At 43.7% G+C, this 17226-nt stretch overlaps 1 protein-coding gene across 2 annotated transcripts in view; it reads left to right on the top strand.

The window, feature by feature from the left end:
- The first annotated feature begins 221 nt into the window (after positions 1-221).
- The window catches only part of B4GALT6 (beta-1,4-galactosyltransferase 6), a 35201-nt gene continuing 18196 nt past the window's right edge, over positions 222-17226 (top strand). Inside the window, exons 1-2 of one of the 2 annotated variants that reach the window (XM_075084923.1) lie at positions 893-1015; positions 1272-1394. Coding sequence is in view for 1 of the 2 variants with exons in the window: in XM_075084921.1 (XP_074941022.1) it covers positions 901-1015 (115 nt within the window). In the remaining variant the exon portion in view is untranslated. Of the gene's footprint in view, positions 1016-1271; positions 1395-17226 lie in introns of both variants that reach the window. The other variant, XM_075084921.1, reaches the window with a different exon arrangement.

Raw genomic sequence — 17226 nt, 5'->3', positions numbered from 1 at the left:
CTTCCCAACGGCTCTTACCGCCCCCCTCACGTGACGGCCGCCACGGCGATACAAACACTCTTCCACGCACCGGCCAATCGGGAGAGCGGGCTCGCTTTCTCCCTGGCTTCCAATTGGTCCGAAGCGCGGGGCGGGGCGGGGCGTGCGCCGCCGCTCCTCCCGCCGGTCCTTTCTGCCCGAGGGCGGGGAGGGGGGAGGCGAGCGGGCACGCGCCCGCTCGCCGCAGTTCTGCATTCCGCCACCGGCGCGCGGGGTCTCGCGCACGCTCCAACCGCTGCAGTAGCCGGGTCTCGGTGGGGCGGGGCGGGGCAGGGCGGGGCGGCTGCAGGGCGCTCTCCGCCGGTGCGGGCGGAGGTGGGAGCGGAGCGGCGCGGCGGGGCCGTGCCGTGCCGGGCGCGGAGGTGACTGACTGCCCGCCGGTCAGCGGGGATGCTGCTGCCGCTACCACCGCCGCCGCTGCCGCTTGTGAGGGGGCAGCAGGCGGGCGAACGGGCGGCCGTGGCGCCCGGCGGTATGAGTAGCGGCGGGAGCGATCGCCGAGCCCCGCGGCGGCGCTAGGGGCCACTCCCCGCTCCGGTCGTCACCTGCGAGCCGCGGCGGCCGGTTCAGCTCGCCCGGAGGCGCAGCGCGAAGGAAGGCAGAGCCCCTCCGCCCGCCGGGGGTGCAGCCGGGCCGGCCACAAAGCGCCGCCGCCCGCTCTCCTCCTCCTAGATCGGCGGCGCTGCCCCCGCCGGCCCACCCGCTGCCGGAGAGGTTGCGGGAGGGAGGGGGCGAGCGCAGCCCCCTTGTCGCCTTGTGGCTGCCCGGTCCATGGGAGGAGCGGGCCGCCTCCCTCCGGGAAGCGCCGCCGCGGCTCGCCGGGACTGAGCGGGGCGGCCGGCCGCCGGCGCGGAGGGAAGGATGCCACTGCTGCGGAAGGTGCTGCGGGTCTCCAACCGCTCCATGCTGGCCTTCATCTTCTTTTTCTCCTTCTCTTCCTCTTGCCTCTACTTCATCTATGTGGCCCCCGGGATCGGTGAGTCGGGACCCGCCCCTTCGGGGTGGGGGGGACATGGGTGTGGGGGGATGTACCGCGGCCCAAGGCGGGAGGGCACGGGGTGGGGGGCGAAAGGCGAGACCCCCCGTGCCGAGGTGGGGTCGGAGCGGCTGGCGAGGGCCCTGGCGGCCGCGGTAACGTCTGTTAATCTCGCATCTTTGTTCTGTTGATTTCAAACGCTCTAGAAGATTCATCTGCCATCGCGAGGTAGGTGAATGCTGTTCTTGCTTCCCAGGCCGGAAAAGAGAGGTAAAAAAGCAGCTCCCGTTTCCTCGTGTTATAAATTACATGGCAGAAACCAGGAAAGAACTGCAAAACTGCCTGCTGGAGTCACTTGAACGCATTCACCTTTGAAATCGTTAGTAACTGCATTAATAATAAAGCACGTGTGAACAGAAATTAAGGACGGGTTTGAATATTTCTCATTTGCTTCCGTCAGTGGGATCTCTCTTTGCAGGTTTTACCGTTTGTTAACTTCCACTTCTGAAAGAACCACTTGAGAGGGGAGGCAAACGGTTGCTTTAAGAAAAGCGACATAAAATAACTGTGCAGGTCTGGGTCAGCCAAAAAACCATGCTGTTTTCTGTACTTTGCTCTTCTGCTGTTTCTGAGAGACTGTCAGGTTTTTCCTCACTGGATGATCCTTTCAGAACTGGTTCGCCTTGCCCCTGAGCTAAGGCAAGCAGTATCCTGTATGGTGGTCTCTGGTGTTTCACTGCGTTGGGTGTCAACTGGCTGGTCAACGTTTTCCTTCTTTTCTCCTGCGCTTCTCCTTGCTTATCAGGTGCTACTTAAATGCCTGTAAGCCCATCTTGCTCTTTGTTCGCAGCGCTTAAAACTCTTCTCTGCAGTCATTACTGTAAAATGTCCACGTTGATTTGGCTGATGAATCTGCTGTTTGGCCTCCTCTTGTTCGCAATCTTCTATTTAGTTTGCAGACCCTTTCAAGGTACAAATGCTTCTCCCATACTTGTAGCACTTCATACAATATTGACATGTCTGTCAATTATTATTACAGTTCAAATAAATACGAAAAAAAATTAGGGAATATATAATGGGTTGGAGTTCATGAGTTTTCTTGTCAGTCAGTGTTTCCCCGCTGAGAGGGATGTAACTTAGTCTCATAAGTGAGAGAATGATGCCGCTAGGGTCCGTTTAGACATCTCATTTCTATGAGACACTAGTGCAATATCAGAGTAGACTTTAAGCACAGCGGTTGGTATATGATTTAGAAAGCAAAGTGCAGTTTCTGGATCTTCATAAGTAAGTGAAACTATTAACATCTTACATTATGTATGCAGCTGGAGTTTTACTTCATTATTTAAATGCTGCTTCTTCAGTGGGTATCCTCTAAGTAGTATGTTCTTTTCTCAATAAACAAGGCTTATGCAGTACCTTGTTCAGACTCAGAGTCCCTTGTGATGACACTTTTCTTTCCTGACTTCATCTTGCTGCTCAGCGGCTGGGGCTTCGAGTTCTGTTAGGTTTCCTTTGTATCAGGAGTGAAATAAAATTGACAGTATGCACCAAGAGAATTCTCGGGGTAGGTTATTTAGGTCATATCAACCTTAAGGAAAAAAGCCCAGACAATCTGGTCTCTTCTGTTATCTCGGACATACATACTGTTGGCTAGCCCTTTCAAGCTGTGGTTTAACAATACAGAAATCTTCAGTAGTTACGCAGGTTTGTGAGATTACAGCTCTTTCCTGCTACTGTTCAATGGGGTGCTGCCCTGACTTTGTATGCAGTTGTGTTGTGAACTCATCCAGTTTAAACAAATCAAAACCCTGTAATATTGGGCTTATTCTTTGTCTGTGGCACTTCTTGGATCCACTTTGAAATGCTACCATGCTGTGCTGGCCTTAGTGGGGGAGGGAATATAGAAAAATGGTAAAAGAAAGGGCAATAGGAAAATTTTACACTGTTAATCTAAGCCTGTCAGCTTGCAGATGTGATACTGATTTCCCAGGAATTTGCTCCTGGAAATGTGACTGTGTAGGATGGAGGGAGAGACAGTCAAATGTTATCTTAAACCCAGTAGGCATCCTGGCAATATTCTTGGGCCAAACGTCAGTTGTAAGAATGGAAGATTTGCAAAAAAACCCAATAACACCTCACCCCCAAGTTTATAGGCAGATGATTCATCTAATAATCCATTGCTGTATGCTCATGCCATCTGCACATGGCAATATGTATTTGCTTCTTTCCATTGCTGTGTGGTGGAATAGGTGCATTTAAATCGAAGCTGATTGTGTGTGGAGAGGAGGAGGGCTTAAGATTAGTTATGGAGTTTCAGCCACCTATCTGAGACATTTTTTAGTGAAGATACTTGGTTCATCAGAACACTTTCTTTCTCAAGCTACAAGGCACAGTGGCAGAGAGGAGGAAAGTTCTGATTGTGTTGTAGGAAACTGGAGTTGCTGCATGGCTGGTTTCTCTTCCTGACGGTTGGAGGAACTGAAAAGAGCAGGAGAAGTTGGACTCCCAAATGTTTTATGGGGCAGCAGCGTACTGTAAGGTGGGAGGTGGAAGATGTAGCAGAATGGCTTCCTGAGTTGTCAAAGCTGAGTGCAAGTTTGAATTCTTATGGGCTAATAGAGTGTAATTCCCTCCTAGCAAGCAGTTCATGGCTTATCAAACGGAGGCAATGTCTGCACAAGGAAGCCCTTAGCACTGGGAGAATTCTCAAAGAGGTCATGATCACATTTTTTCTGTCCTTCACGCTAATTAGAAAGTAGAGTTACTGCTCTTTTTTTTTTTTTTTTTTTTTTAGCAAAATTGCAGATTTTGGGGCAAATGCAGTTTGGGTAAATTTGGAATACTGACAGTTTGTTCAGAGGGATAAATATTACTTGTTTTAAGGTCTTTAATTACTTCTGTGTAATATTTAATATTATATAAAATTTAAGTGTTCTTATTTGCACAATTATTACCTGTATATCACTTTTTTTTTGTAGATGCCTCAAAGAATGTTATTTCATTGGGAAATAGAAAATTCTGTTATTCCATGTATTTTGGAATACAAGGAGAGGAAAAGCATTTAAATTTCAGGTTTTCAGGCATTGTTCTGTGTTTTGAGACTGACATACAGTATTCCACATAATATAAAAATACAAGGTTTATATGGTTGAGAAGAATTCGTATTCTATGTTGAGGTTGTTCATGTGCCTCTGTTCCCCTCCTCTGTAAGACCAGAAGATGAGATGGGGTAGAGATGTCTGCAGCCCTGCCTCAGCACCTCGGTCATCTTTTGATATTGGAGCTCAGATATGGAAGCAGGCTAATTTCTAACTGCTGATTAGAGAAGACAACTATTTTTCTGATTTTCATTTTCCCTGTTTAATTGAGTGGATGTTTTGAAGCAAAACTTAGAGGGATAGGGTGGCAAGGTAAAATGGTAGAAAATGTTTTAAGTGTTTAAAAATTTAAAATCTCATTTAAATGCTTAAATGATGCTTTTATGTGATAGTCTCAAGTATTTGGTCGAAACAGATAACAGGTGCTACTTCTCCAGGAGGACCACTTTTCTGGCAGTGCTTCGCCTGGTGTTCCTTCTCTGGTGTGTGAAATGAAAAGATACAAACTGAAGTTGCTGGTTTTGATTTAGTCAATGAAGATAGCATGTGATTCGGAAACTTCACTGGAAGTTACAAATATCCATGTATACTGCAGTTAGAGACTGAAGAAGCTAGCTGAGAGCAGGAATCTTTGGCACTAATATGTTCTTTCTCAGTGTCACAGATAACAGTACTGATAAAAGGGACTTGAATAGTTAATGTCTGGTGCTGACAGCTGTTCAGAACACATGTTTAGGTTCAAGTTTACATCATGGAAAGGATGCAAAGACGAGAAGAATAAGACAAAGTATCAAGGCAGTGGTGACCAAGAGAGATAATTTTCTGATTTTATTTCACTGCCAAGTCAATCTGAATATTGCCAGAGATTTTTTTCTTTTCTTTTCCCATTTTCTAGCAGCATCATAACTGAAGTCACATTGGACAACATAACTGGTCTCAGAAAATGCTCTCTTACTCATCTCTGGGTTATTCCTTTCTGATTACTCCAGCAGAGAGAACCTTTACTAGGTTAGGCAGAAGAATACCTTAGAGCTCTCAATATTGTAGTCAATTGCAGTCCAGCTTGGCCGGTTTGGACATGATGACCATTGTAGTGCTTATCAGAACTGGTCATGGATCAGTGCAGCAACCAGGGAAGATGCAGTCTGCCTTTGACATCAGTAACTAGAAATCCTGAATGGCAGGATGAGATTGAGGAGGGAAAAACAGCTACTGTTTTCTTTCTTCTAGTCTTCTGCTTCTCTTATTAAAACTTTGCTGCTTCTCTGGTAATCCTAACCAAAGGGCAGCTGTGCAGGCTAGGTGGAACTTGGAAGCATCTCCACTGATTTCAGCTCACAATTTGATATTACTCTATTTCCTATTCTGTTATTAGGAAATAATTTCCTAACAGGAAGGGGTGGTGTCACTCATTTTTGAACTTGTGCAGAAATGGAGGAAAGAGCTGAAAATGCTGTCACCAAGATAAATGGTTGTCCATGCTTCCAGGTGCTGAGCCCATAGATAGGGGCACAGCCTCTGTGCTAATATTCTTTGTCCCTGACATCTGTGGCAGTTGTGATCATAGAATAGATTGGCAGAGACCTCTGGAGGTCATCTGATCCAACTTTATGCTGAAAGCAGATCCTACTAGATCGGATTGCTCAGGGCCATGTCCAGATGAATTCTGAATAACTCCAGGGATGGAGATTCTGCAGTCTCTCTGGGAAACCCTTTCCAGTGTTTGGCAACTGAGAAAATCATAATATGTAATCATATTTTCCCATCTTGCAACTTGTGTTCATTGCTTGTGTCCTTGTGTCTTTTCTCAGTGTACTTCCAAGTGTTTAATTTCAACTTTTCTATACACTTCTATTACATAGGTGAAGACAGAAAAAAAATTCATCTTCCTGGTTAAAGGAGAAGCCGCTGGCCGAGCATCCATTCACAGCATTCAGGACGCATTCACACACACCACCTGAGACTTTTTAACTGCTAGGACCAGAGTTCCTTTGTAGCGGGCAGCTCCACTGAGCCAATGGGTGCCCCTTCTAAACTCTTTGCTCATACACACTCACTCTTGGGTGCTTTCTCTCCCCTCAGGCTCAACCCTAGGTTTCCCTGAAGCAGAGTCTCCAATATGATGTAGACCAGATTAATTTATTGAGTGGTACAGTGGTGAAGACCAGCTTGAGCTGGCTGCCTCTGCAGAGGGATCCCAAACAAAGAAATCCCTGGGCAATTATGCCCTTAAAATCTAAATTCTCCTCCCCACACACATTGATTTTGGTCCAATATCAATATTTGGGTCTGGAGTTGTCTTGTTCCTCGTTGGGTCCTTTCTCTCTTTCCAGATGGGCCATTCCTTTTGTTATCTTCATGGATGCAGTTTCTGCTGATGGTTGTGGCTCTCTAATCTGTCTGGTTTGCACCAGTGTTGGGGCCTTCCTTCATGTAGCGATGTAAACGTTCAATAGATGGTCAGCATATCTAGGCAAAAGTTCACAGCTGGCTGCCTAAGGCTTTAGCAAGCCTTGCTGCTAATGCTATGTATTGGATTCTGTTTGAGCTAGAAAGTGACTTCTGCAACACTCCTCTTAGCCATTTCTACTTCAGACTGAACAAACCCATTGCTTTCAGTTTCTACTTGTAGGTTATGTGCTCCATCTGGGAAGCTTTCCTCTGGGCTTGTTCTGGTATGTTAATATCTGTCTCTTACTGGGATCCCCAAATTGGACACAGTACTCCAATTACAGTTTCACAAGTTGCTGAATAGAGAAGAACAGTTGCCCCTATTGATCTGCTGGTTATGCTGTTGCTAATACAGGACAGCATACTGTTGACTGTATTTGCCACAATGATACCTGGAAGATATAATACCTCGTCTGAGGGTTTTGTAATAGAGCCTGTGTCTTCAAGGCAGTAGGTTTAATACAGCTCAGGGGCTGTGCTGGAATAAGAATAGTACAGCTAGACTATTTAAAACAAAACAAATCCTTTGTTACTCTCCTCTGTTGATGCTGTGTGGCAATATCATCTGATAAAAGACAGATGGGTTTTGCAGGATGTGGTAGATGTTAATGGTTTTTTGCTGTTCTCTTTTACACCTTTCTAGGCAATTTTTCCCGTGGGTCTCTTATAAGTTTCTTCAGTGAATAAAACCTGTTTGTCCTTTTGTTTCATAATTTCTGCAGGGAAATGTCTGTACTACAGACCTGGTTGTTGTTTGGGAGCTATTTTCAGCTATATTCCTTTATTAAGGTTTGTGTGTTAAAGGCTTCATGTGGAGGCAGGAGTAATTTCATTTGCTGCGGTGGTCTTTCTTGTTTGGAGTGCAGCTTTTCACGTCAGTTCCACAAATTACAACCAACCCTTTAACAGAAACACTTTAGTGTCTTCCCTTTTTTCTTGAACAGAGGAGTATGAGGCTTATGCATTCTTCTGCTTGATTGCTGATTTCCAGTGATCAGGATTTCTTAGGCATTTTGACTAATGGTTTGAGCTCGTTATGAGCTCAGGCAGTTTCATGGGTAAATTTTCTGCCTTAATCTGGGAGACGCAAAGATTTTTCCATGGTGTTGGCCCAGCACAGTCATTCCTACCACCTGATGCTGAATAAATTATTGCGATTCAGTCATTCATGACTGTCTTTTGCTTATACCAACAGATAAGCTTTAACGAAACATGCATATTTCTTTCTGAATCAGTTGGTTTGCTTCTTTATCTGATAGTTTTCCTAAAGCCCTTAGGTATACTTAGTTATTAGTCAAGGAACTTGCCTGCATGAGGTTTCACAGAGTACTCATTTTGTGGTCTTGCTCTTAGAAAAGGGAAAAAAAATATAGGCCCTTACCGTGTGCAGCTGAATTCACAAGGGCGAAGTAATTATGAGACCTTTTGTGAAACGAATTTTCACTTAAGTCAGCCAGTTATTTGAATGTGGTGTTCTTATCCACTGAGGAGAAGAAATTTGCATGCCTTGGAAACTTTTATTTGAACTATGGTGCTTCACTGACATGGCCCGCTCTTTAACTGTTTCCACATCTGTCTGTGGTGAAAAATAACTTATCTACTGGCTTTTCATTACTAAGACTGTCTCTACAAGTGACTATTTCTGTTTGTTTTTCTACAGCTCTTAGTCTGTTTCGAGTAATATTTTGTAATCAGATAATGCAATGATGTTATGGGGAGCAGATGCAGTGGTTGTGCATCGTGTGGGATCTGGTGCTAGTTTGTGTGAATACAGTGGAGAGATTGGTTTCAGGGCTTTCAGACACCCTGCAAAAAGGCATCTTTTGTATCCCCAATGGTCAGTTCACTGTCTTAAGTTTGCAGTTGTCCTTTACCTTCATGTTGTTGTGTGTATTATTTTTTTATTTAATTTATTATGACACTTGGGATATTTAATTTACAGGTACTACAGTTTTCTATTTTTCTCAATAACTGAACTCATTAAAACAAAATTCTGGAAGAATTGGCAAGGCTTAGGCTTAAAATGTCACTAGATAACCATTTAATTGTTGGTGTCCAAAGTCATCCTGTCTGCAACAGTCTTCACTGAACAAACATCGTAATGAAATTTCAGTATTTTAAAGTTGGAATTTTAAAGTTGAAATTTTGCTAAAATAGTATAAATATATAAGTAAAAATATTTACTTTCCTGATTGAATCTGCCCTGAGTAGAGGGGAAAGAAACCAAACCGAGTAAATATATAAGCTGCATTTTTAGTGCTTCCAGCAATGCCAATTTTTAAATTTTAGTAGGATACTGTTTCAGAATTAGCTTTTGAATTATTTCTAACTTCCTAGTTAATCAGTAGATAGCCTTAGATTGAAGGATAGAATTGTATCAGATGTGTCAGAAGTTGTATTGAACATTGTGTCATGTATCAGGCTAGAGAATTTTTTTTTTTCCCACCAATAAATGGAGGCTTGACCATTGAGATTTCCTCTTTTACTGGCTCCAGTAAACAGTAAACTGACACTGAAACCCTCAGACTTGCAGTCAGAGGACTCATCCATTTGGCATATCCTTTGTGGCAGTTGAATGTACATTACCTGGAGTATTGAAAAACACCACCACTAAAAACAATTTGAAGACTCTCTGTTGTAGCTGATACAGATTCATCTGTCTGCACCATATGAATGATCCCTATTAACCTCCAGAAATATCTGTAGTTGTTGGCATTTTCAGTAGATTTGAGATTATTATCTTTCTAATGTTTTCCGTATAAGGAGGTGTATGTATGCAGGCTCAAATGCAGTCTCACTGTACCCATGAAATAAGTTTGGATTTATTGTTAAATTACAAATAGTGCAAAACTGGTATTAAATATTCAACAATAAATCAAGTTAAAAAAATTTTAAAGGCATACCTTTCTTATAATGGTTGTTGAATATGTTTTAGAAACAACTTCTGTTTAACAACAGATGTGTAACAATAAAATCCTATGGAAGTTGAACACTTACTATAGGATTTACCTGTGTTCTCTGTAGATTTCAGTTTCTGACTAGGAACCAGTTTATAGTAGTCTTACGTTACTTTGGGTATCGTCCTTCACTGCAAAACTGTTTAATGAATCTGTTTTACAGACTAAAGTCCTTATCCTGTAGTTGTGGAAAATATTCCTAGCTTTTAAAATCATGACTGTGATGTTTTAGCAACAGTCTTCAGCTGACCGCTCCTTACTGCCTATTTAGATTAGTTTGTAAAATTTAATTTTTAACACTTTTGTATTAATTTGTCATGTATGAACTCTGCCAGCAGTGTATTTATAACTCTTATATTGCTGAGAATAGTATCATACAACCTTGAGATGAGAAGAGATCCATGTGGGACTTGTTCTAGAAATGTCCCCATGAGATGATTCCCCATTTACGATTACTAGTGGAGAACTTTCTGTTAACCTATTCAAATCCATGTCAATTTTTATGCAATGTGTTGAATGAGCTTTTCAGAAGTCCTGTGAAAACAGGTGTTGACTAGCAGTTGAGTAATTCTAGGGGCAATGGTCATTTGGCAAGACCTATTTTCTGTAAAGCTGTTTATTGGATTTGAATTTTGCAGTGTTCCAGGATTCTTCATGAAGTATCTCTGAGCTTTTCAGTTTTTTTTTTTTTCTGGAAGATCAGTTTATAATGTTGTTACAGCTGCTCTGATGATCATCATCTCAATTTTTAAGTATGGGGGTGTTAACTGTTTTTGCTTGTTGCTTTGAAAGTGTTCTTGGTGTAAGGCTTTTTCTTGTGTGTTTTTGTGGGCTTTTTTGTACGACAAAAGCTGCATTTTAAAATTTGTGATCTCTAGGTCTGTTCATCGCTTCTTCTTTGGCATTTAAGAACTTGTAATTTGTGATCTCATTAACACTTTTCTGTCTTGTTGAAATAATCACAGTTCTAACTTCCTACTGTTCTCCAGAATGTTAGTCACTGAACCAGTTTTAAATTCAGTTGTTCTGTTGTATACTTTACTACGTTGATTTCTTCTAAGTGCATGGCATGTTGTTTTGGCTTTGGTTTAGTGTATGTGTACAGCATGATAAATTGCTAAGTTTCTATATAAAACTGTTTTGTGCTTTTTCTGTGAAGCTAAGGGATGATAAACTAATGCAGTGTTGTGAGAAATGCTTTAATTTTTGATGTGCTGCTTAGAAAGAGCTTAATTCCTTAATGGAGAGTGATCTGTGAATGGGACTTTTTTCCTTTAAAATAAGTGTAAAAGTGTAAATAGTCCTCAGGTAAATATTTTAAATAACAAAGCCACCTGAGGTAAAACATTGAGCCATTTTTACAGATATTTTTATATTTTAAGAATTAATGCACCCCCCCCCAGTGATCTGTTTTCAGTCTAACACATAAAACTATTAATAGCTAGTGAGCTATAAAACTGGAGACAAAAAATGATCCATCTGGTATTTTTAACATCTCTGAAATACAGGATGATCCCTTTGATGCTGTAATGTGCTTCATCAGAATGAGTTTTAAATAATGCCCTGAAACCAGGACTTTGATGACTGACTTGGAGCTCTGTGTCCATGATTGCTGATACAGATCTGGATCAATTGGTAGTGAAAATTTAATCTGAATTACGTACGAGCTTATGTTCACACTGCAGTTGCTTTAGGCAGAACATTTAGTATGGTATTTATTCCAAGGAGTCCTATATGGGAGTGTTGTTTTCTGTCTTGCACTGCACTTCCCATTTGCTTACCTTGTACACTGTGTGACAGTCTGGAGTCTATATGTTCATTGAATCAGAATTGCTGTTTCTTTCTTATTTTGGACCATGTACAGTGAAGTAAGGAGAATATGAAAAAATCTAGTTTTAGGTGGTTACATTTTTAGAGGTTTTCTTTGGTTAAATGGGAAATTTTGCCTTTCTGGTTTGTGTACTGCCTTGCACTGTGGCAGGAGTGATGGTTGGTACAAACACAGACAGACAGTAATGGAAGAAAATCACAGAATAGTTGAGATTGGACGGGACCTCTGGAGGTCTTCTGGTCCAACACCCTGCTCAAGCAGGGCTGCCTGGAGCCAGTTGCTCAGTACTGTGTCCAGATGACCTCTGAGTATCTCTGAAGATGGTTTCCATGGGCAACCTGTGGCAGTGCTCAGTCACCCACATAGTAAAGAAGTGTTTCCTGATGTTCAGGTGGAACCTCCTTTGTTTCAGTTTGTGCCCATTGCCCCTTGTCCTGTCGTTGGGCACCACTGAAAAGAGCCTGGCACTGTCCTCCTGTCACCCTCCCTTCATGTACATTATATACATATACACCCACCCTTTAAATATATTAGTATGATCCCCCTGAGCCTTTTCATTTCCAGGCTGAACAGTCCTAGCTCTCTCAGCCTTTCCTCATAGGAGAGATGCTCCAGTCCCTTTGTCTCCTTCATGGCCCTTTGTTGGACCCTATCCATTATGTTCATGTCTCCCTTTTTACTGTGGAGCCCAGAACTGGACAGACACAGCATGCCAGGTGTGACCTTAAAGCGCTGAGTAGAGGGAAAAGATCACCTCGACCTGCTGACAACATTGCTCCTAATGCAGCCCAGGATGCCGTTGGCCTTCTTTGCACCAGGGGCACATTGCTGGCTTATGTTCAACTTGGTGTCCACCAGGACCTCCAAGGCCTTTTCTGCCAAGCTGCTTTCCAGCTGGGCGGTGCCCAGCATACACTGGTGCCTGGTGTCATTCCTCCCCAAGCGCAGAACTTTGCACTCCTCCTTGCTGAGCTTCATGAAGTTCCTGTCAGCCCATTTCTCCAGCTTGTTGAGGTCCCTGTGGACGGCAGCAGCACCTGCTGGCATATCAGCTAGTTATCCCAGTTTTGTCTCATAAACAGGCTTTCTGAGGGTACGCTCTGCACCATCATCCAGATCATTAATGAAGTGTTAAACAGGACTGGACCCAGTATTGACCCCTAGGGTATACTGTTAGTCACTGGCTTCCAACTAGACTTAGTGCACTGATCCTAACCCTCTGGGCCTGGTCAGTCAGTCAGTTTTTGATCAAACTGTTTGCTCATCCAGCCTGTACACCAGCAGCTTGTCCATGACGATCTTACAGGATACAGTGTGAAGGGGCTTACTGAAGTCTGGGTAGACAATGTCTGCTGCTCTCTTACCTACTAGGCTGGTCATTTTGTCATAGAAGTTTATCATGTTGGTCAAGCATGACTTCCCCTGGGTGAGGCCATGCTTGGCCACTCCTCATGATTTTCTTCTTGTTCATGTACCTGAAGAATAGTTTCCAGGATTAGATGCTCCATCACCTTCCCAGGAACTGGGGTGAGGCTGACCAGCATGTAGTTCCTTGGGTCCTCATTCTTGCCCTTCTTAAACAGAAGCTGCTGCCTGAGCATTCACACACACCACCTGAGACTTAAACTGCTAGGACCAGAGTCTCTTCATAGCGGGCAGCTCCACTGAGCTGACAGGTGCCCCTTTTTGACTCCTCGTTCACACACACTCACTCTTGGGTGCTTTCTCTCCCCTCAGGCAGAACCCTAGGTTTCCCTGAAGCAGAGGCTCCAATATGATGTAGACCGAATTAATTTATTGAGTGGTACAGCGGTTGAAAAACAAACAAACAAATAAAAAAAAACCCAAAACAAAACCAGACAAAACCCCAAACAAACAGCTTGAGCTGGCTGCCTCAGCAGAGGGATCCCAAACAAAGAAATCCCTGGGCAATTATGCCCTTAAAAATCTAAGTTCTCCTCCCCACACGCATTGATTTTGGTCCAATATCAATATTTGGGTCTGGAGTTGTCTTGTTCCTCGTTGGGTCCTTTCTCTCTTTCCAGATGGGCCATTCCTTTTGTTATCTTCATGGATGCAGTTTCTGCTGATGGTTGTGGCTCTCTAATCTGTCTGGTTTGCACCAGTGTTGGGGCCTTCCTTCATGTAGCGATGTAAACATTCAATAGAAGGTCAGCATATCTAGGCAAAAGTTCACAGCTGGCTGCCTAAGGCTTTAGCAAGCCTTGCTGCTAATGCTATGTATTGGATTCTGTTTGAGCTAGAAAGTGACTTCTACACTCTTGAAGATAGGAGTGACATTTGCTTTTCTCCAGTCCTTGGGCATTTCTCCAAGTCACCATAATTGATCAAGATTATCAAGGGTGCCCTTGCAATGACATCTGCCAACTCTGTCAGCACTTGTGGGTGCATCCCATCAGGGCTGTCGTGCTTTGACCCCAGCTGGCAACTAAGCACCAGACAGCCACTTACTTGTTCCCCCACCCCCCAGTGGGATGGGGGAGAGATTTGGAAGAGTAAAAGTGAGAACACTTAAGGGTTGAGATAAGAACAGTTTAATAATTGAAATAAAATATAATAGTAATAAACTGTAATGAAAAGGAAAATAACAAAAAGAGAAATAAAAGCCAAGACAGACAAGTGATGCAGATTAAAAAAAATCGCTCACCACCAAGAGGCCAGTGCCCAGCCTGTCCCTGAGCAGTGCCCCTGACCCGGCTGGCTTTCCCCTAGTTTATGTACTGGGCATGATGTCATATGGTATGCAATACCCCTTTGGTGAGTTTGGGTCATCTGTCCTCGCTTTTCCCCCCTCCCAACTTCTTGTGCATCTCCAGCCTTCTCAGTTGGCTGGTGGAGCATGAGAAGCTGAGAAGTCCTTGACTAGTGTAAGCACTACTTAGCAACAACTAAAACTTCAGTGTGATATCAACATTATTCTCATATTAAATCCAAAACACAGCGCTATACCAGCTAGTAGGAAGAAAATTAACTCTATCCTTGCTGAAATCAGAACAAGGTTCACAGACTTATATATGCCCAATTTGCTTAAGTATTCCCTGACCTCATCCTTTTCCACCAAGGGTACATCTTCCTTGTTCCACCATTTTCTCCTGGTCTTGGACCTGGGATTCCTGAAGGCTGGTTTTGCTAGTAAAGATTGAGGCAAAGGTACATTCAGTACTGCAGCCTTTTCCACGTCCTGTGTTTCCAGGTCTGCGTCTTGTGCAATGGGCCCACATTTACCCTAGTCTTTCTTTTCTCATCTATGTATTTATAGAAACCATTCTTGTTGTCTTTGACATCCTTGGCTGGATTAATTTCCATTTGGGCTTTAGCTTTCCTGACTCTTTCCCTGGGTGCTCAGGCAATGTTTCTGTATTTCTCCCAGGCTACCTGTCCTTGCTTCTGCCTTCAGTATGCTTCCTTTTTGGTTTGAGTTTGTCTGGTGGGCTCCTTGTTCATCCATGCTGGCCTCCTGGCATTTTTGTCTGACGACTTCTTCATTGGGATGGAGCTCTCTTGAGCTTGGATGAGGTAATCGACATGGTTGAAGCCCCCCATGAGGACCAGGGCCTGTGAATGTGAAGCTGTTTTCATGTATGTTTGTAGAGGGCATGATCCTCTTCCTGATCAGGTGGCCTATAGCAGACACCCTCTATAAAGTCATCTTTAATCCTAACCCTAAAAATACCAGTTGGCTCCTCTTGCATCCCCAGGCAGAGATCCATAAACTCAGCTGTTCTGACTGTCTCACCATAGAGGGTGAATCTCCTTCCTCGTCTTTCCTTCCTGTCCTCCCAAACCAGCCTGTATCCCTCCATTCCAACATTGCAGTCATGGGAGCCATCCCATCATGTCTCTATGATCCCAAAAAGATCATAGCCCTGGAACTGCACACAGATCTCTTAAGTCCCACAGCATCCTCCTAGAGAAGCTGGTGGCTCATGGCTTGGATGGGTGTACTCTTCACTGGGTGAAAAATGGCTGGATGGCCGAGCCCAGAGAGTTGTGGTGAACAGAGCTAAATCCAGCTGGTGACTGGTCACAAGCAGAGTTCCCCAGGGCTCAGTTTTGGGGCCAGTCTTGTTTAATATCTTTATCAATGATCTGGATGAGGGGATCGAGTGCACCCTCAGTAAGTTTGCAGATGACACCAAGTTGGGCAGGAGTGTTGATCTGCTTGAGGGTCTATAGAGGGATCTGGACAGGCTGGATCGATGGGCCAAGGCCAATTGTATGAGGTTGAACAAGGCCAAGTGCTGGGTCCTGCATTTGGGTCACAACCCCGCGCAATGCTACAGGCTTGGAGAAGAGTGGCTGGCAAGCGGCCCAGCAGAGAAGGGTCTGGGGGTGCTGGTCGACAGCTGGCTGAACATGAGCCCTAGAGGTCTTTTCCAACCTTAATGATTCTATGATTCTACGTCATCATGTTTATTCTCCATATTGCGTGGATTAGCACACAGGCACTCGAGGGGCACCCAAGTATGTCAAGGATCCTATTTATGACAGCATAGGTAAGATTTGTGGAAACCCATGCCAAGCTCAGGAAGATGACCAGTATTAAAGTACCAATGGTAGCTGAAAAGAGGATTGCTATGAAGTCATGAAACTCTAGCCCTCAGTGTTATGCTGTCAGTCGTGTTCCCTCACCACACTAGCAGAAAAGATGTATTTCTCTGTTATGCTTCTGGCCATTGTGGATTGTCTTGAATACTTTGTTGCTGTCACTGCTGGTTGATGTGTCATGTGGACTGTAGTCTTTTTCACAGGTCTTTGCCAACAAGCCTGTGCCAGTAGATGAAATTTATTTTTAGGACTAAATTAATATCTTTGTTTTTTGCCTGATGCTTTTAGCTTCTGAAGTAATTTATTGGCTACTCAAGCAGTTGCTACTACCTAAGCATCTGTTGAATGGCAGTGGAGTATACTGGTCAGGTCTGTACTCCCTGTAACTATGATTGTGCTGAAGACCCTGGTGCTGGGACAGTGTGCAAAGAAAGGAAGATGTTTCATTGTGTTTATGTGTTTCGGTAGAGCTGGGTGGTGAGTTGACAATCAGATCAGCCACAAAGAGGACATGTTGGGTTGGGGTAGACTACAAGAATAGCTTGATGAAAACATGGCAAGGCTAGATCTTCCTGTTAGCAAGAGCAGCTCTTGAATACTTAGGCCAAGGTGGCAGCAGACTATGACAGGGTGGTGGTTTGTTTTCTTTTTTTTTTTTTTAATTTTGTCTTTCATGATGCCTGCTTTTGAGAGAAATGTCTTTTCTAGCTCTGTCTCTCACAAAGGTCTGGGGTGTGTGTTCTAATTTTTCTCCTTTTTGTTAGAAGAAGGAAGTTGTCCTTCAACAAAGGGGAAATGAAAATGCTTTGCCAGGAAAATCTGTTTGATCAAGGTTTATGTCTGCACTATCTCGGCTACAGTAAAGTTTCCCATAGGAATTGAGAACATTTAGATGGCCCTCTTGACTTTCTGTGGACTTGTTTGAAGGTCTTAGTCTCAGTTCTGTACTGGTTCAGGTTCCTAAGACTGCAACAGTAACATGTTTTAGTAGATTTTTCTAATATTCCTTGTGACTTCTGGGGCAAATCTTTCATCTCAGCCATACCAGGATTCAGTGCTGGAGACTATGCTCGCTGGCTGCAGTGTCACTGTGTGTATAGTAAGCGACACCTGTCTGTCTAACAGCTGAAGTGATTTGGTAGCAGCCAGAAGGAAATTCCTAAGGCTGGTGAACATGTAAGTCGAAGAAAAAGCAATGATCTTTTTCATTAAGAAAGGTGGTATCATTCTTAGGAATTTTGAAAATAGGGGCTTGTAGTGTTGATGAAAAAGGATCAAGAAGCAGCTGATGAAATGATTTATGGG

The sequence above is a fragment of the Phalacrocorax aristotelis genome, chromosome 2 (genome assembly GCF_949628215.1).
Source record: "Phalacrocorax aristotelis chromosome 2, bGulAri2.1, whole genome shotgun sequence".
Classification (NCBI taxonomy): domain Eukaryota; kingdom Metazoa; phylum Chordata; class Aves; order Suliformes; family Phalacrocoracidae; genus Phalacrocorax; species Phalacrocorax aristotelis.
The sequence above is the reverse complement of the archived record's forward strand: the minus strand, read 5'-3'. Positions and strand labels throughout refer to the sequence as shown.